The 27291-nt window shown below is 43.0% G+C and overlaps 4 protein-coding genes across 25 annotated transcripts; 1 reads left to right on the forward strand and 3 right to left on the reverse strand.

Annotated features, from left to right (window-relative positions):
• Window positions 1-1355: 1355 nt before the first annotated feature.
• On the reverse strand, window positions 1356-5607 carry LOC127773494 (glucan endo-1,3-beta-glucosidase 14-like). Of its 5 annotated transcripts, XM_052299577.1 has the most exons (5): window positions 5411-5607; window positions 3417-4474; window positions 2775-2942; window positions 2557-2623; window positions 2063-2473 (listed from the first exon to the last, which is right to left on the reverse strand). In XM_052299577.1, exons 1-3 carry the CDS (start codon window positions 5553-5555, stop codon window positions 2892-2894), a joined length of 1254 nt encoding a protein of 417 aa, XP_052155537.1. In that variant the 5' UTR covers window positions 5556-5607; the 3' UTR covers window positions 2063-2473; window positions 2557-2623; window positions 2775-2891. The 5 variants fall into 5 exon arrangements, with proteins under 5 accessions (XP_052155535.1, XP_052155537.1, XP_052155538.1 ...); XM_052299575.1 differs by lacking the exons at window positions 2063-2473; window positions 2557-2623 and adding an exon at window positions 1356-1643; XM_052299578.1 differs by lacking the exon at window positions 2557-2623.
• A 4700-nt stretch (window positions 5608-10307) lies between these two features.
• LOC127773495 (uncharacterized) lies at window positions 10308-13747 on the reverse strand. Its single transcript, XM_052299579.1, has 5 exons — window positions 13487-13747; window positions 12382-12514; window positions 11603-12250; window positions 11322-11442; window positions 10308-10925 (listed from the first exon to the last, which is right to left on the reverse strand). Exons 1-5 carry the CDS (start codon window positions 13561-13563, stop codon window positions 10900-10902), a joined length of 1005 nt encoding a protein of 334 aa, XP_052155539.1. The 5' UTR covers window positions 13564-13747; the 3' UTR covers window positions 10308-10899.
• Window positions 13748-13958: 211 nt separating this feature from the next.
• LOC127773493 (cell division protein FtsZ homolog 2-2, chloroplastic-like) lies at window positions 13959-17670 on the reverse strand. The gene is made up of 8 exons (XM_052299573.1): window positions 17445-17670; window positions 16578-17314; window positions 15993-16292; window positions 15428-15518; window positions 14972-15096; window positions 14621-14713; window positions 14418-14477; window positions 13959-14316 (listed from the first exon to the last, which is right to left on the reverse strand). Exons 2-8 carry the CDS (start codon window positions 17199-17201, stop codon window positions 14191-14193), a joined length of 1419 nt encoding a protein of 472 aa, XP_052155533.1. The 5' UTR covers window positions 17202-17314; window positions 17445-17670; the 3' UTR covers window positions 13959-14190.
• Window positions 17671-17832: 162 nt separating this feature from the next.
• On the forward strand, window positions 17833-26485 carry LOC127773491 (transcription factor TGAL5). 18 transcript variants are annotated; one of them, XM_052299561.1, is made up of 13 exons: window positions 17833-17961; window positions 20442-20549; window positions 20856-20985; window positions 22873-22955; window positions 23088-23315; window positions 23883-23930; window positions 24017-24076; window positions 24164-24241; window positions 24345-24390; window positions 24489-24760; window positions 24870-25109; window positions 25959-26101; window positions 26219-26485. In XM_052299561.1, the coding sequence occupies exons 3-13, from the start codon at window positions 20913-20915 to the stop codon at window positions 26307-26309; spliced, it is 1362 nt and encodes a 453-aa protein (XP_052155521.1). In that variant the 5' UTR covers window positions 17833-17961; window positions 20442-20549; window positions 20856-20912; the 3' UTR covers window positions 26310-26485. The 18 variants fall into 18 exon arrangements, with proteins under 18 accessions (XP_052155521.1, XP_052155524.1, XP_052155525.1 ...); XM_052299564.1 differs by having other exon boundaries at window positions 17850-17961; window positions 20465-20549; XM_052299565.1 differs by having other exon boundaries at window positions 17857-17961; window positions 20472-20549.
• Window positions 26486-27291: the final 806 nt, after the last annotated feature.

Genomic DNA, 27291 nt, shown 5'->3' on the forward strand with positions numbered 1-27291 from the left:
GCGGCCCAACTCCTGCCAGTCCGGAGTGGTTTATTACCGGTTCACCTAAGAGCCGGCCGGTTAGAGCGGTCTAAAACGGGTCAACTGGATGTCCGGTCTTTTCATCCAACCAAACCGTACTGACCTCTGATTCCGATTTTTTCGATCGAACCGGCGGGCTGGTCCGGTTTTTTCCATTATGGGAGAGGAGTGAGGCACGATGCGCGTTGGGAGGACCTCGTTGACCAGAGTTAGAAAAGAAGATGACAATGAAGAAGCCAAGGGCAATTTAGTCCTGAATAGTATTATAGTGTATAGCCATGGGTTGAGGGCCCCTTTGAATAGCAAGGTAGAAAAAACGAAGGAATAGGAAAAACATAGGATTCTGACAGGAATTGAAGTGTAAAATAGAGGATTGCAAAACACAGGAATGGTCGTTTGATTGGAGCGTAGGAAAAACGCAGGAATCGGATGAGAGAGATAGACTCAAAGAAAATTTTCCAAGAGGTTGGAGCTCTTGCTAAATTTCCTCCAAAATCTACATGCAATGTGTCATTCCATAGGAATTTCATAGGATTTGGAAAGCTTTAATCCTTTGAATCAAAGGGCCAAATAGAAAAATTTCCTATAGAATTTGAATCCTATGAAATTTCTACATAAATCCTTTGATTTAAAGGGGCCCTAAAAGTAGCATTTTATCGAAATACTTTTACGGAGTAACATTTTAACAAAATCCAGTTTTAACGACGGCACAATGTCATATTTCTCGGGAAGCGTCCTCCGCACCTTGCTACCGGAGTACCGGAGGGAGTGCACCCACATGATCGTGGACTACACAGGTAGCTGCTGCGTTGCTTCGTGCTAGCTTATCTCATATTCTTGTTTTTAATGTCTCGGTGACTTACTCTTGACAAAAAAAGGAGATTTGAAAGAAGACGTCCCACCAAATAATTTTTAAGAAGAAATTGTGAACTGTTAGGGATTGAACACGGGACCTCAGGGTTGAAACCATACATCTCTTATTAGCAAAGAGACTGGTACTATTGAGGCATGAGGGAGAATGACTGTGTTAATGCTAGTAAGTTTTTGCTGTTAGACACATGTGATTATTTCAAATTAGAGATTTGCTCCGGTCTAGAAAAAGTACCTCAAAGTACTGGTACCTCACGGTATCAAATTGTTTTTATCGTTGGATCTAGCTAGGTAGAATGGACATTGTTAGATCCAACATCCGAAAACAATTTGGTACCGTGAGATACCGGTATCTCGGGGTACTTTTTTGCTAAACCAGAATAAATCTCTTCGAATTAACCACCAAGAAAACTGGGCTTTGGGCTTCGATCGGTTATATCATCAACCACATGCTGATCTACGTATAACTGGGAACCAAATGAATAGACTATTAAACTTACTGTTTTTTTACAGCAATAATAGAAGCAAACAAAACACTATCACTCTCTATCAGCAAGTGATGTGAATCACCACAGCTACAGAACAAGTCACTGCCACCTGTGTTTCCAATTTAACTCTTGGCTTGAATCTGATTCCTTGGGGAAAACGATTTCCTGTGTAGGAGTGCCTATGATATACATGACCCTTCTCCTGTGCTCTATGATTACAATCTTTAAAATCCAAACTATAGATGAAAAATGAACCCTGCTATCCTGCATTATAAATGAATGGAGCAACATATTATCAGGAGCTATATTGGCTGGCCTGTTGGCATGAAAATTAGCAGCATAATTGCAGATTTTACATGCAAGTTTCAGACAGAAACTTGTTTCCCTAGGCTTGGTAGAAATTAAACTGGTCTTCAAATAAATTTGTCATTTTGGTGCAGCATGCCATATATGAAAACAAAGAGGGGCATTGTTTTGTTTGACTTTTTCTTAACTTAACAGCAAGAGAGCTACCAATTATTCCCTCTGTCCCAAGATATAACAGTTTAAATTAATAGTACTATGATGTGTCTAATCTAATATTAAATTGTTATATTTTAGTACCGGAAGAGTAATTGATTATAAGCGAATAGTTGACAAAAGCAGGTGAAGTACAGTCTTGTTTGATCATCTCCACTATACAATGAATGAAAACGCTGTCCTCGCATATATTCCACATTTTGTCAACTTAGCGACAGAGTACTCTTCTTACTCCTACCTAATTCAATTGTGAGGAATAGTAAGAGATCTGCCTAAACATCCATATGCTAGAATGAAAAAAAAAAGCCCACCTAATTTTCTACAACAAACAGTCAATTCAATTCTTCCAAGATTCCACAATTAAGATAACGAAATGAGAAAATTATTGAGGATTTAGTTAGTTTAATGCTCTGTTCCTGACGAAATTGATGAACAATCAATGGCTTCTGAATAATGCCCACTTCTGTGCCAAATGCTTATTCGATTCTTGCCCATGACGCAAACTAGAATCTTCTCGTTGGGCGTTGGTTGGTCGGTCAGTTTAGAGTTCTGAAGAGATAGCCAGAGCTAGAATCCTAAAACATGCAACAACCGATCAACCACCGGCCTACCTCCCTGGGAAATGCGCTAACTGAACGACATCCTTCACATGACGCACCAGATGCGAAAATGTCCAAACATATCTTGCCACTGAGATAGGATCGACCCATCACCTACCATTATGTCTACAAAATTATGCTGAACTAATCAATTTCATGGCTAACACAGTAAGCAATAACCTAGTTGTAACTTGTAAGATGGCAATTTTACTGACAAAAAACGGTTTCTGAAAACTGTGTGAGCAACTGAACAAGAACATGGTCAAGACAAGCTTACCTCGAGGTTAGAACAATGTATCTGCTTTTCTGTGCTATGCAACCAACCACAAATCGAACTATATCGGTCAAAAAACAATCCCAAATCATTCGTGCAATATACTTGTGGAGAAAATTGTCAGAGGAGGAATGCGGCGAGTAGGACAACCACCCCCATCAGAAATGTACTCTGCAGAACGAACATAAGCAAAATAATTTGCAATCAGAAACTTACCATTATATTAAGGTCCGGCGAAAAAAAGAATGTACGTTTTCTAATAAGACAATATATAAAAATTGAAGATGTTTTTGTTGGTATTTTGATATGTCATTCATGTATGAGTCGGTTTTTAAGTTCGTTCGCTTTTGGAAATACATAAGGAGTTGTATAAGAAAACTTGCATGATAACTTTAGACGAACAGACTCCTAATTACAGCTCATGATTTTCTAAAAATATATATATCCAAGCGAAATCCCACAATAAATTTCATCTTAACTATAATAAAATTAAAATAATTTTCACCCGTTGCAACACACGGACATTTTTTTTGGTAAGACAAAAAGAGAAGACATGGCCAATAGAAGTTCTCTTTGTTCTATGAAACTCAAATTTGCATATTCAAAATTTCGAAGTAGAATAAAATTCAAATTCTTTTTTGTTACCGTTGGCCTGGAAGAGGAGGAAAACGTGGATGTCGTCGGCGACGGGCTGAAGGACGCGGCGTCGAAGCCGATGTTGTACACCGGCGTGCCGTTGGGGTAGAACAGGCCGTAGTTCCTCTCCGACGAGGGGCCGGGCTTCATGTCCTCGTTGAAGAGCGCGAACACGAACACGTCGACGGGGACGGCCGGCTTGAGCGGCGTCCCTTCCCCGGCGGCGATCCGCTTCATGAGGTTGCCGTTGTACGCGGCGGCGTTCTGCGGGGTGGCGCCCACCTCGTCGTCGTCCCCCTTGGACGGCCACCCGGTCTCGGAGATCCTCACGGTGATGTCGGCGTGGCCCATGGCCTTCATGGCGGCGTACACGGCGTCGATCTGGGCGTACAGCATGTTGTCGTAGGTGAGGTTGGTGGCCGGGTCGCGTACGCCCGGGTTGGGCTCGAACAGCACGTACGGCAGCGACACGCTCGCCGGGCTCGCCTTGTAGGCGAAGAACGGGTAGGCGTTGACGAGGAACGGCGAGCCGACCTCGGCGTGGAAGTTGAGCAGCGGCTGGATGTACTGCGCGAGGTCCTCCCGGAACGCGCCGGCGGACGGCGGGTAGCTGGTGGCGAGGATGTTGACGGAGTGCGCCGTCGAGACGTTCACCCTGCCGGCGAGGCCGAGGTCGAGCAGCGCCTGGTGGACGGACTGCATGGCCGGGAGGAGGCTCTGCATCGCCGCCGTGTCCTTGCCGGAGAGCACCTCGTTGCCGACGGTGACGCAGGTGATGCGGGTGGCCGGGAGGAACGGCTGCACGTGCTGCGCCACCCACGCCCGGGCCTTGCGCGCGTCGGTCAGGTTGTGGAGGTCCTCGTTGCCGACGATGAACTCCACGCCGGTGCCGGCGAAGGCGGCGAGGACGGCCGGGTCGGCGTCGTAGAGCTTCACCCGGTTGACGCTCAGCGACTGGAGGAGGCCGGACACCTGCGTCGGGTGCGGCAGGTTGTTCGCGATCTGGCCGTAGTTGATCCCGAACTTGAGCGGCGGCGACGTCGCCGCCGACACGACGACGTCATTGGCTGCGGTGATTAATACCAAGATTAAGGAGGGCAGAAATGAAAAATGAAATTTACACTTGCATTTTTGTATAGCAGCGCTGCATCGGCAACATTTAACCTGTTTTTATGCCAGTTACGTAAAAAGAAAAAAAAAATGGAACTTGTTTTTGTCAGGGAAAGAGAGCTTATCATGTCTGAATATGATGCTTACCATTTCAAGCTCAGTTAATTGCTATAATCAGCAAGGCATTTGAAATATCTTTTTTTTAACCAGTCATTCGAAATATCGTAAGAGATAGTAAGAAGTTAATCCAGGGGGGAAGTTTCCCTATCACATAATTAAACTACATGAAATGATCTTGGGTAGGAGGTCGTTTTCGACGAGCAGAAACACGGAGCTTGCAATCAAAGGGAGAAAAAAAATATCAAACAATGTCAAATCAAATGGCCGTGAAAATTTTCAGCAAAAGGATCAGGATCACCGCGTGGTGCGGAATATTCAATGTTTTCACTATCCAGTACACGTCGGACCAGCCGCCTGAAACATGCTTGATTAATCGAAGAAAACGACCTCATAGGCTCATTGTAGACAACTGCATCATCATCAATTGATTCAATTCACTGTTTTTCACTTCCTGTAGACGATAACACCAGCACAGCTGTTTTGCACGGTAGTACAAAGGTCGCATTTCTCCACGCTCAAATTTACTCTCCTTTATTCTATTTTATTTTTTTGCGTAAACACCCTTAAATTCTTAAAACTGCACTCAAAGCGCTCCAAGCCATCAATGGTCTCTTCGAAATGAAACGAGAAGGAGAAGAAGAAACAGAGAACACAAGGAACTAAACCATCGATCCTTGATCCTTGTGTTTCAGTCTTCCATATGATCCACACTGACAAAAACACGCAAGGAACGCACGAATGGAATGAAACGAAGGAGCCATGAGTATCCCTACCTGCTGAGAGGAGGAGGAGGAGGAGGAGGAGGGAGAAGGCCGAGGAGAAGAAGACGGCGCAGAGCTCCATCCCGGCCTCTGGCTTAGCTGCTGCCCGCCTTAGGCTGAGCTCTCTTGAGGTCGAGACGGGAGAACAGTTACGCATGCATTATTAAGGTCGTGCGTTTTCTCTCATGCCGGGGGCCGGCTCGCGCGACCTTTCCATGCTCTTTATAGCGGTGGCAACTCGCCTGCTCTGATAAACAGTAGTCTGGGAAGCTTCTTTTTTCTTTCCCTCCTGTCATCTACTCCCTCCGTCTCATAATATAAGTGATTTCTTACACTGTTTGACCACTTGTCTTATTCAAAAAAATTTAGAATTATTATTTATTTTTTTTGACTTACTTTATTATCCAAATTATTTTAAGCATAACTTTTCGTTTTTTATATTTGCACAAATTTTTTGAATAAGACGAGTGGTCAAACAATGCAAACAAAAACTCAAAATCCCTTATATTATGGGATGGATGGAGTAGTTTCCTTCATATTATTATTTAAAAAGTTATGAATATATTTTTTTTAAAAAAATAAATCAATGCACAATATAGCATTCTATAATATGCAAGGTCAAAGTTAACCTATACTAGCGGTACCAAAACTAAAAGAAATACTAGTAACAAATATGACATAATAGTACACGCACTAGGTAGAGTTCAAATTCTTATTTTTAAGTACTTGTTTGCTTTGTAGGGTTTAATTAATCTAATACAATTAATTCTTTTATAAGTATTTAAATAGCATATTCTCACCGTCTCAAAATAACAACATATATATATTCGTGTTATCAGAATGTATCCCATCCTATACTAATTATTATATTTTGAGATGGGGAATATGAAAAACAAGACGATATCCTGAGCGGCAAAAATCCATCACCGTATACGGGCAGTGGTGCTACCTTCCGTCACAAGGTCCAACCTGTTTTTGGCCTGCTTGGTGACGTCCAAACTGTCGAAGAACACACTAAATAGAACATATGGGTTTGAAGAAAAATCCTGGAAGCAAAAACGACGCAACGACGAAGAAAAATAAATGTTCCGACGGAAGAAATCCACATCACATGTATCAGTCTCATTGGTTGCTAATATTTTCTAATAAATCGTATAGGAAATAAAAGTTAATTTATAGGTAAAACTTTTATGCGTTCTTAACAATTTGAAAAGATAATACTGAAGAAGAAACTACGTTAAAAAAATCTTAAAAATTTGTACATAGTCCTTAATCTCCTTAATCTCAATCTCATGTAAATTTGGCCGATCTAGCTTGGGCGGGCTCGGCAAAAGAAAATCTTATAAATCAACTAAGAAATTAAATTTAAACTTTAAAATTTTAGCTTTGACTTATTACGACAACCGATGGTGCCCTTTCTCATCCGCACGCCGGGTCGGACCGCCGCCGTCAGCCGCACGCGCACGGCGGCGGTTGCTACCTTCCCCGGCGGCAGACGGCCGGTGGCGGTCGCTTACCAGTATTAAAACCTCCACGTCAGCGCGTCACGTCAGACGGTAAACCTGAAAACGAAAGGCCCCTCCCTGATATGATCGCAGTGGAAAGGTTAGCTACTTTATTATCTCATTTGCTTAAGAAATAGGAGTAATAATTAAACAAACTAAATCAGAGCTAGGAGCTCTGTATATGTTTGTTAGTTGTCCGGTGATTCTTCTTTCTCTCCCCATTTTTTTTTCTTGTTCAACGGTGGATGAACATGCATACATACGGACTTATGAAAGCAACTGATGCAAGTACTTCAACCGTGTAGCGTTGTAGGAGTAGGTTACAAATCCAAATTGTCGTATCTAATCGAACCTAGACTCCTTGCTGGGCGGCAGTTTGATACGGCATTTGCTGCATTGATTCCAAGTTTACATTTTCGGTGAATAAAATTTGACTTTGTTTCATCATTTGCAGTGCACAGTGCTAATTCAATCATTCACAGTACGGGGTGATGCTTGACCTTTGGAGAGCAGAAATGTGTACCTCACTGCAAAATACTGGGTGGGTGCTGCTTTAGGGTCCATGTGTAAGTAGCTCAACTGAAATAACGGATACACATAGTTTCACAGAACCACTTTAGCCAATTAGCGTTGATCACAGTGTTAGATAAACAGTTAAACATACGCAAACAAATATGAAGTATTTAAGTGTCAGGTTGACAAGTTCTAACCTGCCTTCCAGAGTCTGAAACATCAAGAAATAGTGAGGCGCAGCCATACAGGATAACAGAACTGTTAGGCATCCCAGCTTTCAGATGTGCATATTGCAGCCTTCAGGAACATAGTATGTAAATAGAAAGTTCTACAATGTCTGAACTTCTGATTCATCTTGCAAAATAGCATGTGGAGAAAGGACAAGTCAATTTTTTCCTACTGGAAGTGATCCGCAATAATACCATTACACACAACTTCTGATAACATGTCATCGTTGGAAGTTGGACCTGCTGTGAATTGAACAAACGCAGTTTGAAATGCTGAACAGGACTACGACAATTATTGTCACAACTCATATGACACGGTCCCATCAAAAGACTAATACAAAGATATGGCCATTTTTTGGATAGCGAAAACTAACTGAACAGCGAGTCCACTTTGAAATCAGCAAATGTGCCCACAGAAGCATAAAAAGAGCGACCTAGTAGAGTTCTTCCTCCTTGTGGGTGTGAATGACGCAATCCGCCTTAGGGTACGAAATGCATGTCAGAACGTATCCCTCGCCCATCTGGTTCTCGTCGAGGAAGGATCCTTCCGACTGATCAACTTCTCCCGATGACATCTTACCCGCACATGTGGAGCATGATCCAGCACGGCATGAGAATGGCAGCTCCACCCCGGCAGTTTCAGCGGCCTCGAGAATGTAGGTATCTTCAGGGGCTTCAAACTCGTGCTCGACACCGTCCGGGCCTATAAGCTTTACCTTGTGCACCGCTGTCGCGGACACCCTGAACTTGTTGGAGATCCTTAGGCCTGACATGTTCAATGTTTGCTTTGCGTAACCAATGAAGGAAGGGCTCTTGGTCGCCGGAGCAATGGCCGCGCCGGGTTTAGGAAAGCACAATCTCGGAGCAGTTGCAGTTGCCATCTCGATAGTCCTGATAAATTAGGAAGAAAGCACTAGTTGAAATGCAAATAAACACAATTCGTTCGTTACAAAAGTATATGATTTTACACCATGTATGCTGATGGCATTTGGTAAAGCTAAGCAAACAAAACTAAATTTATGGGGGAGACTGGGGTTTTGCCAAGGCAAAGAAGTGCATTTCAGTACGGACAACACACCAGTATCTTTAAGCTCCACTAGCTGATGGAAGATCCGCAACTAATCCCATCCAAATTTCTCGCAGACCAACTCCTAATGTATAACAGCGCCACTATTCCCAGTTCATCCTTGAGAGTTATTAAACTTTGGACAAGTTCCTAAAAGTTGACCCATCCTACAAAAAAGCCTCTCCTCGTTTCATGAGTCTACTGTCTACACCAAAACGTGACACTAACACTAGCACGGACAGAATCAGATCCGGCACGGCAAAAGCGAGAGGGCTCGGGCTCGGGCCGAGCTCTCACGCGCGCCGCACCAGGAAACACCATGAGGAGGAGGCGGCGATCTCACTCCTACACGGAGATCTCGCCGCCATGACCAGGGGAAACAGGCGGAGCGGGGGATCAGAAGGGAGGGTAAGTAAGAAGAAGAAGAAGGTGGCGGATCAACCGAGGCGTACCTTCTCTCTCTCTCTCTCGACGAGACGGCGGCGGAGGGGGGGATCGCGAGGTAGGTTGGGTTGGGTCAAGCCGAGTCGAGTGAGATGGGTGGTGCACTGCAGTGCAGGGCCGTATTAAATAGGAGGCTCGTTCTGCTCTCGCGCGGCTCCGGCTCCGGCTCCGGCTTGGCTGGCTCACGCCTCGACCTCGCGTTGGGCGGTTGGGCCGTGTGGCTGGCGGCGTGGGCGAAAGGCCGTACAGAACCAAAAGGTCTTTTTGCTGCCAAGACGACTTGATTACTTTCTCCTTTATTATCTTTTTTTTTTTTAGGTTTGGCTAATTGGTTTACGCTGGCTGTGCGGCCTGTGCGTGCGGCGGGCGCGGCGGCGGCGCGGCCCTTGGTTGGGCGGGAGGCCGGTATTGGGACTGGCAGATGGGCCCAGTGTTCCCAAAGGGAAAACATCTGACAGAGGGACCCACGCGCCGGTGACCACAGCCCACAGGTACCTTCGCAGCCATCTCACTGATCTCCGTCGAATTTTTCTTTAGGTCTGATTTAGTTCCAAAATTTCTTTCCTAAAAACGTTACGTCAAATCTTTAGACATAGATAAAAACAAAAAATAATTACATAATTTGCATGGAAATCACGTAACAAATTTTTAGAGCCTAATTAGTCTATGATTAGCTATAAGTGCTACAGTAACTCATATGTACTAATGACGGATTAATTAGGCTCAAAAGATTCGTCTCACGTTTCCAGACGAGTTAAGAAATTAGTTTTTTAATTCGTATCCCAAGATTCCTTCCGATATCCGATCAAACATCCGATGTAACGTCCAAAAATTTTCTTTTCACGAGCTAAACACACCCTTAAAAGAACTTTGTGATCGCGAAAAGGCGATAGCTCTCGGCTTAGCATGTCGAACGAACAAAACGGAAAGCGAAAATTATTAAGATGAATCGACATAGGAGTACAAGAGGCATTCTCAATACTCCTAAGGGAGATGTAACCATAACTGATCCTATCTGTTTCTAAACTCTGTTCAAACAAATAAAGTGTATGAGTTCTTAAAAAATGACTACTAGAGTGGAGTTGCACGCCCACAAGCCAGAAACAAGCAAATTTAAGAACAAAACAGGGACAGCCACGAACGAGCACACGAACTTGTACATTGAATCCAGTTCGATTCAAGTGCTGCAATCTTTTTGCAGCCAAAGACAGTTGCAGGTTCAATCAGGGAATCAAACTGGAACACATACACAAATAGCACATCTGACATCTCCTGTGGCTGACCGGAATTGAGAACTTCACCAGCTACAGAGCCCCTAGGTTATGCTACAGTTGGCATTACATTAGAGTGCACCTTTCTCTGGGTGGAATATATTAACAGGATTGCTACCGTAAAAATCTGGAGAAGACTTTGTCATCTTACTGATCAGACAATGGTTGATTACTTGATTGTGCAAGTATCACAAACAAGCCAATACAATACATCGTGTATTCACGTGGCAGTTCTGAACAAAAAATGTGGATTTGTGGAAAATCACAGCTCATGTCAGTGCTGGTCCAGGCTACTTAGGAGCAATCAAATGACGGCAAACCTATGTCTCCCTCGAATGGCAATATAAAATAGCAAATGGTGCTCAATAGCACACGGATCCTCCTCCATCAGGAACTATGAAAATGATTGATTGGTACAGTGCAACATGGCGATGGCACGTACACAACAGGGACCAAAACCGGATACTGCTCCCAGTCATCTCACATGCAAAACCAGCAAGCCTGCAGCATGTGCAAAATCATTTCAGATGGAGAACCTTACACTTCATTAAAAATACTATCTTGTTTTGATGCAGGTTATGATACAGAATGTCCATGGTGTTAGAGTTTACAACCTTGGTGCTTGCATTTCCAGTTTCCAGGTATACTACCACTAACTATTGCAAAGATTTGAACAGAACATTATGGACACTAAGAGAAATACTAATTGGATGCATCGACTGCAAGAAACCACCAAACAGTTCCATTTATTTTTTTTCAGGTATTAAAACTGCCAAACACTGCGATGCAAAACATAGTATGCTACTTGAAAGTTGAAAATTATCATTTTTTTTTTCAAATAGCAGAATGGTTAATCATCAGAAATGCTCAAGAACAGATGGCTTTGGTGCAACTCACCAAGTACAGCAAGGGCAATTAGTAGTACTGTTGCTAAACGGACTTGAAGATGCTTGTGATGTGTAGAGCATTTAAATTTACTTAATCTCCTCTTGATAAGCTCAGGCCAGAAATACATAGCCTGCAAAAAAAAAGGTTGTTAGTTATTACGTGAGAAATCAAAAGAAATCAATATTCCTTATAGGAGTACAGCCTTGTTATTATGCTAAAATAGTAGATAGATTGTGCTATTTTGATATATAAGCAACCAGGAAGTAAAGCAAATATAGGATATAACACACCCTTCCAGCTGGAGGTAGATTGAATGAAGGTAATGTACTTCCATTTCTCAAGCTATCCATAACTTCTCCATCTTTCCTCCTCTTTGTAAAACTCTCACGTCCTCTATTTGTAAACCATAAATTCCGCATAAAACTGTGGTATTTCCTGCTCAGTTTGCTCCTGAAATGATGCTTCCTACCTATTGAATCATCAGAATCCAAACCACGCGTACTGCTACCATTATGATCTCCTTCACATGCATTTTCCCCGCATGAACATTGAGGCTTGGCTGCTCCTTCCACATCTTCTCCTGAATATCTGAATTCACATGATGTACGTTCTTGGGTGGAATGATAACCATTTACTGCAGGAACACTATCAAGCTTGAGCTCAACAATTTCATCTGTTCCAGTGGAATAAATCACATGATTATCCTTTCTACTACCAGAAAGAAAAGATGCCAATTCATCTCCATCATGTTCAGTCAAGTATGAATGTTTTGGTGTTCTAATGGAATCATTCCTAAGACTCTCCAAACTATCTTCCACCTGAGAAATTTGCTCCGCTATAGCTCTAATAAATTGCCTAAATTGCAAGATGGCATTTTCCCTTGAATTTGACTTATTAGACAATGCCGCTGCATTCACTTCTCGCTCAAATTGCTCCAACTGCCAGTTTTAGGAGAATAAAGACCTTAGAACTTTAAATGCAGAAGTGGACGGATAACCCGAAAAACATATGATATATGGATAAGAATGATTAAAAATATGTTAAAAATGGAGAGCTTGACTATGCAAACCTGCCACTTTGTTGTTCCAAGAGCAGTGCACACATCTCTCTCATACTGCATTGATACACGACGTTTTGTATGTGAGGTATCATCTTGTATCAGTTTTCTTTCATGCAAGAGCAAGCGGTACACACCCTCCATCCTGTCCCAATCCAAAATTATGGTTATAACTTCTTGTTAGAAAAGGATCTTATTTGTATACATTACTTGTAGGGTCAGTAATTCACTAATTGCTCTTACATTAACCAAGACAGAAAATTCATTATAACTCCTAGCTTGATCAAGACAGAGAGAAAAATCTATACTATGTGCATGACAGTGCAAAAAAGTGCATATGGAGAAAACACTTAGATTTGGCTGGTACGGTGGTACCATGTGGAGGCGTATAGGTTACCTCTTATTAGAACTAAAATACAAAATTCAACTCCCATAGAAAGGTGGAACATAGACACATAAGTTGATGGCTAGTATTTACTATTTACCACGGTAACAAAACAGGTTTTGCTATAAGGTAAATGATAATCAAACACAAGACTAGCACCACAACGACAAAACATGATTAATTTCAATTTATACAACTCCTATTTACATGGAAAAAATGTTATAGGCACATGCTACCATTATGCTAAGCTCTTGCAACAGAAAGACAGTCATTCATGCATCCCAGAAAGGTGTGCCCCAAAATAAGAGAAGTTTCTCAAAGTTGAGTGAAGTTGCATATTATTCCCCAAACAATGCTCAATCCTGACGGAGCGTGCCCATCCAAGCTGACATCTCCAGAATCTCCCATCCGAAAGACGGCCATGAAACTCTGGGAAACAAAACGTTGTCTGCCATTTGCCACCAATTCCCAGCCTAGCATCTCCTAGTCGCAGAAGCCAATCCAGTAATCCACGCAGATTCACATGAACGGAACAAACCGCATCGAAGAATTCCCGTGCTCCAGAACAGGAGCCACGTAATCCCGTCGAGCACGCAGCGAATCCTTCCAACTACACATTTCTTGGCATATTCCCCCCGAGATTTGTAAACCAAAGTACGCGCACAATTCTAGCAGAGAGCCACAGATCGAGAAACAGAGAAAGAACGTTAAGGAAAGGAAAAGCACACGGACCTGTCGGCGGAGTCCTGCACGCACTCGGCGGCGGGGAAGAGCGGATCCGCCTCCCACCGCCCGAAGCCCTCCGCCATCGAGCGGGATCCCGACTCAAATCGCCGCCGCCGCCGCCGCGGCGCCAATAGGTAATAGCGCCCCCGAGCGGATTCAAATCCGCAAAGGGGAAGAAGGCGAACGACAAGCGCGCGAGGGAAATCTCTCTTCCCCCCTATTTTCGGTTGCGTTCCTCCTGCTTTCGTACGCTTTCCTCTCCCGGTTTTGGTGGTTCATGCCAGCCAACCTGGCCTGGTGGAAAGCTTTGCAGATTAGTCCCTGTGGTAGTTGCTAATTCTACTTTTCTGCCTAACATATTCGAACAAAGCCCTAATTAAAATTGATTTGTTGATTAACATTATTACTGGTCACGATATTACACGATGTGAGATGATGTTGCGACGTGCTAATTTCTTCACGGCAGCGGCCATGTGAGTTGTGAAAAAGAGAGAAGAATTCCAGTTTATCCATTCAGGAAGCACAGTACGGTTCAGGAATCAAATATCTGCTCATAACATTATCATCTAAATCTGAGCAGCAAAAATAAACTTGAAACATATCGAACTCCTAACAAAATTAAAAAAAGAAGAAGAGGAAAGCACGAGAAAGAAAGCTGGTGCGCTAAACTAGTGAGAGTTCTAAGTTTTTTTTTTCTTCAAGCCGAAGTTTCAGCCTCTGGAAAACCCTGAACGCCCTTTCCTCTGCAAAAACTCTGGGATCTGCAATGTTGGGCCTTCTTCCTGGGATGATGAAGAAAACCAACTGCTGTGGCTCCGGCTGTTATCTCCACCAGCCTGACAGTCGTCGATGTTTGACGCAAGGGAGAGTAGAATGAAGAACATCAGAATACATAATGGCAGTGGGCATAAAGTAGGCATAACAATGTAGAATGTACCTGTCGACTCTCAGCCTCCTCCTGACGCTTGAATCCAGTTGCAATCAGGGTTATGCTCACCTGGATAAGGGGATAATAATACTTATATTTGGCAATAGCGTGGTAAATTCAATGACCTCTAGAAAAATGGATGGCATAATCACCACCATAGCTTTTGATTAAAAAATAATACTACCCCTATTTCTTTTTATATGGTTGCTTACTTGACCAGTATACGATGGATCAATAACAGAGCCAAAAATGAGATTTGCACCAGGATCAACAAGATCGTATATCACTTCAGCTGCTGCATTCACCTAAAACAAAGGAATACCAGTGGAATTTAGCAGAAATATATAATTTAAGAAGTCATATCACAATTCTGTGATGTGTTATGTCATCTAAATAGTCAGCATAAACTGAAGGCAATAAAGGCCTATTTATTACCAAACTTAGAAAATGAGGTCTGCTACCTGCGGTTAGCAGCTAAACTACTTAGCCATTAAAAAAATCAAGATCTAATCAAACAAGCAACCTGTACCAGAAGAATGCAATAGCAAACTACTCTGCAATACCTCCGTCAAGGTTAGATCATTCCCTCCAGTGATATTCCATACAATTCCTGTTGCTCTTTCAATGCCAATATCAAGAAGAGGAGACTGTATAGCATTAAGCGCAGCATCCCTGGCACGTGTCTTACCTGCAAAGAGGGCATAAGGATCATCAGGGGAAAACAATCAGAGATCAAGGGTATCATGTGTGTGTGTGTGTGTGTGTGTGTTGGGGGAGGGCACTCTGATGATTGTAAATATCGCCTCAGCGGTAGTAGGATCCCATATAACCTTATACTGTATCTCTTAGAAGCATCAAATAAATGCAGCTAACATAAACTCTAACTACGCATGCTTGGGAATTCCGTAAAAAGCACTGTAATTCTGTAAATGAACCCATGCGATAGGAATATATGTGGAGTGCCCCCTTTATGCTATTTGATGCTGAAGCTGAACACATAATGCTTTCTGAAATCCAACCTGTTGCAGTTCCAATGCCCATCAAAGATGACCCTGCATCCGACATAACTGATCGGACATCAGCAAAGTCAACATTGACCAAACCTGGCACCTGCAAGCAAAAGAATATAGCAGTAAATTACCAGTAATCTAAATGTATCACATGAATTGTCATTTGGTGAGCATATTGGCAAAGGATATCCTACAAATTGTTTAAACTTTCAGACCCATGAGCTGGTAATGCAGATAGCATGACAAGCAGTGAATGACTAAACATAAAGGATGGCTATGGACAGGATCAAGGAACTTATCACGATAGGCATCACTGATATTCTACTCTCACTCGTATCAGTACCAGTAAATTAAAGACGATAATTGGAATTCAGATGATTACTCTCACTTGTAGTTTTGACTATCGAAATATAGGCATCAGCGACAACAAACCACTGGGACATCAATGTAGCTAAGGAAACAGAAAATTTAACGACTCTAGTAGCATGATTTCAATATGTAACAAAAATGTACTTCATGGGGGTTCGCTAATCCATAGTGCCATGAGTTGTTAAGGTGCAACATATTTTCTTACAGTGATTATATCTGAGATTCCACGGACACCTTGCCGAAGTATATCATCTGCCAAATTAAATGCTTCTGTCACAGGAGTATTTGGAGAAACAGCAGTCAACAATTTGTCATTTGGAATTACAATCAGTGTATCAACATTGCTTCTTAAGGACGCAATTCCTTCTTGCGCCTGTAGTGCACGCCTCCTTCCCTCAAATGCAAACGGGGTTGTCACAATTCCAACAGTTAATATACCCATGGACTTTGCAATCCCTGCTATAACTGGGGCCCCGCCTGTGCCTGTCCCTCCTCCCATTCCAGCCTAAAAATGAATTCAAAGGATCAATGAAGAGCACAACGTACTCCTTCCAACTAAAGAAGAGAAAAGTTTATATTTTGGTACATGGAGATGTAAATCGAACAGAAGATATTGCCCTAGCATATTATGACTCAACTTACATACATAGATCAATTTATATATGCGCATACATAGATCAATTCATATATGCGCTAAATCTCCCCAAAAAAAACACCAAGAGAATCATGCCATTCTTTATCAATCAAGCAACAGAAAATAATATAATTTACATGAGCAGCACAGACTTACAGTCACAAAAACCATATCAGCACCAGAAACTGCTTGTTCTACCAACTCCTGGCTTTCCTTGGCTGCATTCATGCCGATTTCCGGGTTCCCACCAGCACCAAGACCTCGTGTTAGCTCCTGGCCGATCTGCAACTTATTATCCGGATCAATGGGTGACATTCTCATAGCCTGAAAATCAGTATTCACGATCCAGAATTCCACCCCCTTCATGTCGCTCTCAATCATCCTGTTCACAGCATTGGATCCACCACCTCCAACGCCAATGACTTTGATCCTCGGCTCACTGTAGCGGTGCGACGCAGATACATCTTCCAGCCTCTCGGTGGTCTTGACAATATCCTGTTCCTTGCCCGGGGCAGCAACTGCACCATTATCCTCTCCATACAGCATCGAGATCTCAGGGTGGAGGTCATACAGGGCATCCTTGGTGCGCCGTGGCCCAACTCGCCGCGAGTTTGCAGAGCACTCGAGTTTGCTAGGGCGGGAAGAGCCACCAGAAAAGCACTTCTTTCCCTGGAGATGCCCCGCACCGACGCCCAGAACCACTTTCCTAAAATTGTTCCGCGAAACGCTCAATGGGCATCCGCCATTGGAAGCACTGGGAAACACTAGCTGCGTAGACATCCTGAATTCAGTATGGCGGCCGGCTCTGGTGGATGCGGTGCCTCAAAATTCCCAACAAAAAAAGAGCTCACACCTCAAGAATTTGCCAAAAAATTCAGGAAGCTGGATCCCTCCTGACAATGTGACAAGACATGGGGAAAAAAATCACCAAAAGTAAAAAAAAACACAGAAAACATAAGCGAAATGCCGCAGATTGCTGTTAGATCTCCTTTCCCTTGGGGTTTGGGAGGTGAGGGTTTTTACCTGCGGGGTTTTCGCCTGTTGATTATTGCGCGCTTGCAGAAGAGAGCGGGGAAGCGGAATCGACGGGCGCCCGCCGGCGAGGGGGGAGCGTGGAGACGAGGTGGAGTCGTGGAGAGGAGGAGGAGGAGCTCTCCCCGGTGGTCGGAGCAGCCGGTTGACGGCGACGGCGACGAGGTTAACGAAATGATTTGGTTTGTTAAACCTTGGTGCGAGCTCGTCCGGCTTCTGGGGAGATACATGTTAGGCCCATCGAATCATATATATGGGCCTGAGGGTCGCCTACTGGCCCAGGGGGCTATACCTGAACGCTTCGTCTCCGGCCACTCGGATCGTCTCGCGGTCTAGCCGACCCTCCGCCGCGGTGGCCGGCGGCCGCCGGCGGCCGCTACCACTGAAAAAGGGGGGAAACAACACGCTAAACATCCGGCCGCTTCCGCCTCTCGCCGCGACCGAATCCACCGCTCGCCTTCTCTCCTCCACCGCCGGCGGCGTTCGGCTCCATCGATCGCACGGCAAGGTACGGCTCCCTTTCCCGCAAACCCCAATTTCCGTTGCAGTTTTCTCGTTTATCGAGACTCGGATGAATCATTGTGAGTCCTCTTACTGTACGTACGCGATCACGGATGCTGCTTGTTGAGATTTTTTTTTTTTTTTTGGGGGGGGGGGGGGGGTTGTTTTTCTCCCGCTTCTGCTTTGTACAATTTTTTTTCTCCGTTTGCGAGATTAATACTCCATATTCAGGCGGAAATAGGAGTGCTAGATTAGTAGTGTAGTCTCCGTTTGGTCATGAATTTACCAAATTGTAGGTTAAGCATGGAGATTTCCCGTTGGGTCTGTTTGCACTGTGAAAACCGCGTCCTGATATTTGTCTGTGTCCTGCTGAACCTGATGTGTGTGTGGTAAATTGGCCTAACATTTAAAGCAGTCGATGAAATACAACTTTTGTTAGGGAGTAGGTGCATGTGAGCAACTTTGAAACGATTTAGGCCTGCAAGGGTACTTTCTGCATTTGAGAATTTGGCAGAACTATGCCGGATGGCAGGGCGAGTACCTCATAGTCTCACAGCCTCACACTGTCACACTATGCAGCCAGTCTCACAGCCTCACACTGTCACACACTATGCGGCCTTGGAATGATTGCAAGTTACCATGGGTCCGTATATCACAAAGAAGCATGCCATTCATGGTGCTCGTTGAGTCTAGCAAGCATTTGAGTAGCACAAGATGGTACTCACTCCGTTTCAAAATATATGGTGTATTTTGATCCGTTAGGATAATACTTTGACCAACAACTACTCTATTAGAATATCATTTATGTGATATAAAATTATAATCATAAGTAATTTTGAATATGAATCTAATAAATTTAATTTTAGAGTAATCGTTGGTCAAAGTCTTATCCTAATGAAACAAAATGCACCTTATATTTTGAAATGGAGGAAATAGCAAGCTACCAGGCTTAACCACATTTTAAGATATCTGAAACCGTTGTTATTTCATCAACTTCAATTAAACCATGCCTTACTTCAGTTGAGGTTCTTTCTATGCTGTAAGGTTTTCGTTTTGGAATTCACGCTTGCTTTTAAGCTTGACTAGTTATTTACAGTTCAATTTCTGCAACATTTTCCCAACAAGATTACTATATTATGCAGCCCTGCAGGCATGCAAATCCACTCCTTTTGGGCCCTTTTTCTCTTGTTTGTTTCCATTGTCGCTCATGTCCTTCTGACTGCTACCTTCTCTCTGGTCACTAGCTTTCAGTTTTATTGAGGTGAATCTCACTGTTCACTAGGGCTGCAAATTTTGGCCATGTATGGACCACAATAGTTATAGCTCTACAAAACTACTTATTTTCTTTATGGTAAAAAGAAACCACTTGTTTTCTTGTCTAGTTATATTTTTCTAACTCTTCAATGTCTTATATTTCTTTGAGGAATAGTAACTGTATTAATTGTTTGAGACTTCGAGTTCATTTACATTGTTTTAATTTTTCGCAACTTCGCCTCAGAAAATTTTGTTGAGGCTCTTAATCCCATGACAGAAGGGCCAGGTATTTTTGTTTGGTTATTCTCCAATAAAATCTTATACATACTAGCTTTGTGCTCCTTATTGCTACCGATGACAAATAAATATAAGTTAAAATTTCTAACGTGATTAATTCAGATAAAGCCAATGACATAAACACATGCAAAGATTGCCGTTTTTTCAAATAAATTATTTAAACAACATTTACATGTTTAGCCATAGAATTTTTATGAGTAGTAGGTGTAGAAATATATTGTAAGCCCCAACTCCTTTTATAAGATGGAAAATAATTTGGAAGAGTAAAAATATCTGATCACCATGTCACAATTCCCAAAAATTATTTACCGACATCAAACTATACAAGAAAAGGAAAATATATCATCAAGTTGACATTTACTAAGCTTGTAAGCCCATTTTCTGATGCTAAAACAGAGCCCAATGAACATTTAATATAAAGTATATCATAAAGAAAAGAGTATATCTTTAAGAAAAATATATAAAAAAGTATATCATTTTCTTTTCCTTTAAACCCATTCTTTTGCTTTTAATATAGGATATGTCTCTCATGCCCTCATGCCATCCTTTGGCTTTATCTTTATCAGTCCTTGTCAAGAAAATAAGTTACTGACATAATAAGGAATTCAGTCTGCAAAAGCAGGTTAGAAGTAGTTGAAATTATACTTTTCTGTTAATGTGTTACTACCTCTGGACGTTAATTTGACACTTTGGACAAAGAAAATGACTTGCGCTTAATAGGTTTTGGCTGTCGGAAACGTCAAATAATCTTGACTGGAGGGAGTATTATGCATGACGATCCCTTCTATCTTTTCTGGTTTACGTTTTTGAAGACTCATGTTTTACCATTTAATGACGAAACGCATCCTGCAGCTCTGAAATCTGAACCCTGTGATTAGATGAGGATTGTGTTGGCTTTCTAACATCATATTCCGATCTTAACGCCCACAACTTCAGTTTCAGTAATGTTGATCTACCAGTGTCCAGATATCAATGCAGTTTACAGGCTGAGATGAACTTCAAATTTCTACAACTTCGTGTGAAGTGAAATGGTTAAGAGGCAAGGTTTGATCTCTTGTGTTACCTTTTTGTCGAAAAGAATATCTTATCTTTGTGCATAGATACACATGCACATTGTTAGGTACTTAGGTATGTCCATGAGAAATTTTGGCTGGAAGTGTTTGGGAATCTATAGAACTTTACAAAAGTTTACCACCTCTTATGCTGTATTTAAATAAAAAAACTCAAAAGTATTGTGTCTGAACACAATTGGCTGGTCTGCATTATACATTTGCTGTTATTATGCTCAGGTTATTCATCATTATCCACAAATATGTTTTTTCTTCTTTGCAAATATTCTCCTTTTCCCAGAGCCGCATTGGACTCCAATACAAGAGTCAGAGGGTGGAAGCAAAGAAATCGTAGTAAATGATCTCTACTGGCCTCTGTAGCCAAAGGATTCAGCAAATCTGCGAAGACCTCACGAGTCAGGAGCTTTCCAGTGAGTATAAATGCATCTTCGTTTCACCGCACCACACTATCTCTCATATATATACTCGAGGCCCTACTTTATCCAAAAGGTCAAGCACTAATAAGTTAATTAAGAGGCAACTTGGTCACTACACATATTCTCATAATCGATAGTGATCCATAGCATTTCCAAACAGAGAAACAAGGCCATTCTGGAATGAAGCTTCCTTTTGACAGGAAAAACTTCAGTATTTGGTGCATGACAAGGTGGAGATGCATGGATCCTCATGGACAATTTGTTCTTAGGAAAAGGAAGCAAGCTCCTAGGCCTCTCATCCCCCCCCCCCCCCCCCCCCCCTCTCTTCCTTTCCTTTCTTCAATGATCATTTTGCTGAGAGTACTTGCTGTCTCAGAGGGAAGGCCAGAGAGGGCAGCCAGCGAGAAATGAAAGGTGGTTACAAGCGGTAGAGTAGGAGACAGAAATCCTGACAGAGAAAAGGCCTACAACGCTACTAGCTAGGCTATCACACATCTCACTTCTCTCTCTCTCAGTGTAGCCTGTGAAAACTGAAAAGATAGAGAGGCAGGCTCGTAGGGCATGTTCAAAAGGACACAAAATCTTCTTTGTGGTACAGTAGTAGATGAAACTCCAAGGGGGATTCGATTTGCCAGTGTGGGAGAAGACAAACAGGAAACGAAGCAACATCCTATCATGTGGTACTTATATGTGCTCTTCCCTTCCTCCATCTCCCTTCTCTTGAGTATACTAGCACACTTGAATGCATGGTGCATGCATGTGTGAACCTAGTTCACTAGTCTCTACTGCTGCTACTAGCCTCTTCTTTGTAAAGTTGAGAGTTGTGCTCATTGGCATGGTGCAAGGTGAGGGGAGTTCTTGGAGGATGGCAAATGATCATGATAGAGCAGTACCACACAGCCAAGCGGTTGCATATGGAATCCAAGGCCATGCTGTTCTTGCTGCACCACCTGCCAACTTCCTGTACTGCCGCTTCCCTCTCTAGTCTCCATCTCCCTATCTACACTGTTCTTCTCTTTCAACTAATAGTACATGCAAAGACAACACAGCTAAAGTTCTTTTTCAACTAGGCACTAGTAGTTTTCAAGCCCTGCAGTTGCTTTAAAGTATCGTTTCTCCTTGCCTCTTTTTAACTATCTTTATAACCAACTCCCCTGCTATATATATATATATCCAAGCTACCGCTCATTGGATTACACCTCTTCTCGCAATCCAAATAGTTTCTTAATGCCTAAGGCCTGGATCCTGTAAGTGATTTGCTTACCCTCATCCTACATATCCTTTTTAGCTCTCATCCTTATCTGCCTTCCTCTAACCTCAGAGGCTCACACCCTCAGTGCTTGCCTTTACATTCCTGAAAAGTTCAGTTTTTATCTGTTCGTCCATATATTGCATATGGCTATTGGCTACCACAGGTGCTGAATGCTGTGCTCTACTGCTTGGTCCAGGGAGTTGCAACCTGCAGCTGCTGCTTACTTTGGTGAGTTGGAGAAGGCCCTTATCCATGGCACCAGTGCTGGTGCTGGTGTCGATCATGGCATGATCCAAAGTGACGCGTACACAGAGTGTAAGACTGCCTTTTCTCTACACCTCTTATCTTTCTCTTTCTCCAAACCTTAACCACCTACAGAAAGGTTCTTTCTTTTCTTCGCTCCCAACAGCACCACATATAGATAGGCACAGCTTGTCTTGCCTTTTTCCTTGCCATACACAGTCATGAACACTGGTTACATACATGTAACTAGGAGGCAGCATAAATGGTGTGATCCCACAACTCCCCTACATCTTGCTTCTGTCTTCTTTCTTTGTCTACATTTTTGCAACCTCTTGAGGAAAAGAGAGCGATTGACAAGGCCTTTAATTCCATTTGTATGTATGCAGCAGCAGGATATCTTGCAGCTAGGCCCCCCACACTGGAAATCTTCCCTTCATGGCCAATGAGTCATCTACAGGAGCCATACAGTGTAAGCACTGCTTCTCTTGATCAGTAACAGTCTCCTACAGTTTCTTACTGACTGCAACAGAAAAAAAGTGTTCTTGCTTAATTAGCTGCTCACTGTCTGCTCCTCTTGTTTCTTTGATTAATTGCTTTATAGCAGAACTCGCAGTCAGTAGGGAGCACCACTGACTCTAGCTCAGCTCAGAACACAATGTCACAGGCCGAGTTGGTGTCCCCAGCGAGCATGAGGTCCGACTCTGGGCAGGAACAGCAACAACAGGAGGTATTGATGGTGACCATTGATGATTACAACTACAAACAAGGACTTGGAGCAGCAATAGCTACTGCACCAAGCTTTCAGCAACATGCAGGAGGCCTAGACATGGTAACAGTGACATTCTGATACTTTGTCAATCTTGTCGTCTTCGTGTATTGAACCAATGCAAACTGGAGCTCTTGTTTGTTTCCTTTGGATTCCGCTACCACGATTTGATTGTAGAAGCTTTAATTTGGCTTCAGCCTTTTTAGCTCATGAATAGAGCATTCATGTTGTTCTTAAAAGGAACATAGTATTACAATTAGAGAGTAGGCAATAGCATATGTTAAGCATGGTCCATGGCAAACCCCCAATGATGATGATCCAGGCGGTCCTAATGGTTCGGTGGATCCTCTCTCTTGGCCATGATGGATGTAAGCGGTATGATTTTATCCATGAGCTGCAACTTTTGGAAAGAGAAAACGAAGCAAATCAACATAGCTCATGCATCAATATTTTAGAAATGGTTACTCTTGTTATACTACTAGAAGGAAGAAACAGGTAAACAGTTGTGAAAAGGTAGTATAGTAAAACTGAACAGGAGTTTTAGCTCCAATATAGTATGTCGGAAAAGGTTTCTCACTGTATATCTAGCATTTCACACTGTTCTAACTACCCTTGGTGTGCTTGGTGCAGAGGAAGCATGGATCCACTAGAAAAGACGGAAAACTGTTAGATGCCAAGGTGTGATTGTATTTGGTGTCAGAGTTATGCCTTGTTTGGCCCTGCATTTGTACCATAATCTAACCTGTACAGTTCCATACCCTCAGACTGAAAGGCGATTGGCTCAGAACAGAGAAGCTGCAAGAAAGAGCAGGCTGAGGAAAAAGGTTTGAAACAAAATCATAGCAAAGTTAAGTTTTTTTTATAAGGAAAAAGAAACTATGTTTGACAAAGAATTTACACATATGTTGCAGGCTTATGTGCAGCAACTTGAGACTAGCCGCATAAGGCTTCAGCAAATCGAGCAAGAGCTTCAGAGAGCACGCTCACAGGTTCCAACTCTCCGGAAGCCTCACAAGATTGCAACGTCTAATAATACTATACTTACAAAAGGTTAGCTTATGGTCTTATGCTATGAAACTCCAATTATTGCAGGGCTTGTTTCCTGGAGGATGCAGTGCACCTGGAGATATGAGCTCGGGTAACCACATCTCATCCGTACACTAGCAATTACCAGCTTCACGACGTTAAAACAGATTTTGGTTGAACAACTCGGGTTTGCGTTTTTCACCTTTGCAGGTGCTGTAATGTTTGACATGGAGTACACCCGATGGATAGACGACGACAGCAAATGCATGGCAGAGCTCCAGGGCGCGCTACAGGCCCAGCTCCCCGACGGAAACCTTGGTGCCATTGTGGAAGAATGCATGCGCCACTACGACGAGCTCTTCCACCTTAGGGCCGTGCTCGCCAGCTCCGACGTGTTCCACCTGATGACTGGCATGTGGGCGGCGCCAGCCGAGCGGTGCTTCCTCTGGATGGCCGGTTTCCGGCCATCAGAAATTCTCAAAGTAGACATACAACATAATTTTTTTTTTCAGTAAGACACACACGATTATTAAGGCATGCTAAATTCTTGGCCTTTTTTTTTTTTTGTCTATGATTTGCCTTTTTCACCAGATGCTGATACCTCAGCTCGATCCACTGACGGAGCAGCAGCTGATGGGGATGTGCAGCCTGCAGCAGTCGTCGGAGCAGACCGAGGAGGCGCTCGCGCAGGGGCTTCACCAGCTGCACCAGTCACTGGCCGACGCGGTGGGCGGCGGTCCTCTCAACGACGGCGCAGATGTTGCCAACTACACCGGCCTCATGGCCCTAGCACTTGGCAGGCTTGAGAACCTCGAGAGCTTTTATCGTCAGGTCAGTATTTCCTCTTCTTCCTAGTCCGTACATCCTTGCTGTCACCATCGTTGCTTGCAGGATGATTAACCATTTTCTGAAATACACAGAAAATTTACTGCTTTCAATGTGCGGAGCGATAATCAGGAAGATAAAACTGTACTATCCAAAGCTTAAAATTATTAAGGAAGTACAAATATATTAATATGTTCCTCTTTTTTTTTAAAAAAAATGTAGTTCTATCTCTTCTATTTTACTAGAAATATGTATGGTGCTAATTGTTTGGTGTTAAATCTTATCACGTAAAACAAATGTCTCCCGTATGCATAAACACATATCACTTTCTAATATAAAGCCAAAGTAGGTATTATTGGTCACCTTGGCTTGTAGAAATTATTCTGTGGGCTATACTCCTTTTTCTGGTCATATTTCTTGTTTAAAACATAGCCAGATACACAAATATATGTATGAAAAGTTGTATTATGGATGCCTATCTGTTCAATTCATCAGTCGTAGTAAAGGAAAGAAAAGGACACAATGCCTGAACTTCAGCACTTGGAGATGACTCAGAGGTTCCTTCAATTAAACTAGTATGAACCTGCGTCATCAAAGGAGTATTAAATAGGCAGTTCTGTCTTTCTATTTGTTCTGTTCTCTGTCCTTTAAAAATTCGAATAAAAGGTGATTAGGACCTCCAATTGCCCCCACTTATTTTCTGATTCCCCTCTTCAGATATGTACGAAATAATATCTAATTTTACAATATGCAACATTGTATTGAGCCTCTTATTATCATGCTACCATTGCCATATCCACATATGTAAACTGATCTAATATCTCTTTCTCCCCCATATGCCATTTGCAAGCGAAGGCTGATAATCTGAGGCAGGAAACGTTGCACCACATGCGGCGAATTCTCACAACCAGACAGACAGCTCGGTGTTTTCTTTCCATTGGAGAGTATAATCGCCGTCTCCGTGCTCTCAGCTCCCTCTGGGCTTCACGTCCTCGCGAGTAAGTAAACAGTTTCTCTTTATTCGCCCGACAGAACACCCATGAGTCATGCCTCATTTCATCCTTTTCTTTTTTGCATCGCATCTGATCTGGTTTGCTGCATTTTTCATCCCGCAGAAACTTCATTGCGACAGAGAATGTCAGCCCTACAGGAACTGAATTTCAGGTTATTCAGCAATCTCAGCAAAATCAATTCTCCGGTTTCTGAGACCTCTTCTCCAGGAGGGTACAAATTCTGCATTTCTGCCAGTAGCAAGGTGGAGAGAGAGAGAGAGAGAGAGAGAGAGAGAGCGAATGTAATGTTCTATCATTATGATATTGAGAAAGGAACATCACTAGGAAAAAAAAAATGGCAGAAAGTTGGAAACTGGGGCGGCTCGATCACTTGCTATGTTCCAATGGCTCTTGAATTGAATGAAGGGTTAGCTCTAAGCAAAAAAGGAAAAAAAAAGGTTTGGTGCAAAGCAAAAGAGACTATGAACACAAAAGCTAGGAGCCAATGAGACCACCTAAATTGTGTGCATATGTTCTTTTCTGGCAATTGGATTTGGGAAATGAATTAGGCAGTGAAATTAATCATCTAAGGCCCAGTGTTGTGTTACTCCAGCCCAAGCCCAAGTCCTTATGGATTGGGCCGCCGGATCTACCTAGGACTTGAGGTATTGGGCCTCAACGACGGCCCTGCCGGAGTGGTGGTCTCCGGCCGTCGCCGTCGGCTCTTGTCGTGTCTGATCCGTTTGAGGTAGATAGATTTTAGCTGGCCTGCCGCCTTCTCGCCTACCAAAGTCTGGTCTCTCTGAATTAACTACTCGATCGCTATAGCAACTAGTCCAACCAGTGACACCACGCATCGACCGGGCCGGACCTTCACACGCCAGTACGCCACACATCAGCACATGCATCAATGCATGCATGTATCGCGCATGCGCTGTGGACTCGAGTTTGCCATTGGGTCGTTTAAAAAGTTCCAGCTTCTCCTAAAAATTTTCGGTTACCAGAAGCTACCTTAAATAGTCTAGATTTTCACTTATAAATACTAAGACTGCGTTCGTATGAAAGAGATGGGAACCAATACCTCAAATAGTCTATATTTTCACTTAAATACTAAGGCTGCGTTCGTACGAAGGAGATGGGAACCAATCTCCGATGCATGAAAAAAGGAACGGTCCTTTCAGCGCATGATTAATTAA

This window comes from Oryza glaberrima, chromosome 5, assembly GCF_000147395.1.
Source record: "Oryza glaberrima chromosome 5, OglaRS2, whole genome shotgun sequence".
NCBI classification, from domain to species: domain Eukaryota; kingdom Viridiplantae; phylum Streptophyta; class Magnoliopsida; order Poales; family Poaceae; genus Oryza; species Oryza glaberrima.

Bases quoted from the DNA above. Each gene is read 5' to 3' on its own strand.
- LOC127773494 (XM_052299574.1), bottom strand. From the start codon at position 5,555: ATGCGTAACTGTTCTCCCGTCTCGACCTCAAGAGAGCTCAGCCTAAGG. The intron at 4,475-5,410 runs GTAGGGATACTC...TAATCACCGCAG, and splicing joins CCTCCTCCTCCTCTCAGCAG to CCAATGACGTCGTCGTGTCG.
- LOC127773495 (XM_052299579.1), bottom strand. From the start codon at position 13,563: ATGGCGGAGGGCTTCGGGCGGTGGGAGGCGGATCCGCTCTTCCCCGCC. The intron at 12,515-13,486 runs GTCCGTGTGCTT...GGATTGGGACAG, and splicing joins GTGCAGGACTCCGCCGACAG to GATGGAGGGTGTGTACCGCT. The intron at 11,443-11,602 runs GTGTGTTATATC...TTTTTTTTGCAG, and splicing joins ATCTACCTCCAGCTGGAAGG to GCTATGTATTTCTGGCCTGA.
- LOC127773493 (XM_052299573.1), bottom strand. From the start codon at position 17,201: ATGTCTACGCAGCTAGTGTTTCCCAGTGCTTCCAATGGCGGATGCCCA. The intron at 16,293-16,577 runs GTAAGTCTGTGC...ATTCATTTTTAG, and splicing joins CTGATATGGTTTTTGTGACT to GCTGGAATGGGAGGAGGGAC. The intron at 15,519-15,992 runs GTAAGAAAATAT...TTTTGCTTGCAG, and splicing joins GAATCTCAGATATAATCACT to GTGCCAGGTTTGGTCAATGT.
- LOC127773491 (XM_052299552.1), top strand. From the start codon at position 21,734: ATGCATGGTGCATGCATGTGTGAACCTAGTTCACTAGTCTCTACTGCT. The intron at 21,955-22,439 runs GTACTGCCGCTT...TGCTTGGTCCAG, and splicing joins GCACCACCTGCCAACTTCCT to GGAGTTGCAACCTGCAGCTG. The intron at 22,956-23,087 runs GTAAGCACTGCT...ATTGCTTTATAG, and splicing joins ATCTACAGGAGCCATACAGT to CAGAACTCGCAGTCAGTAGG.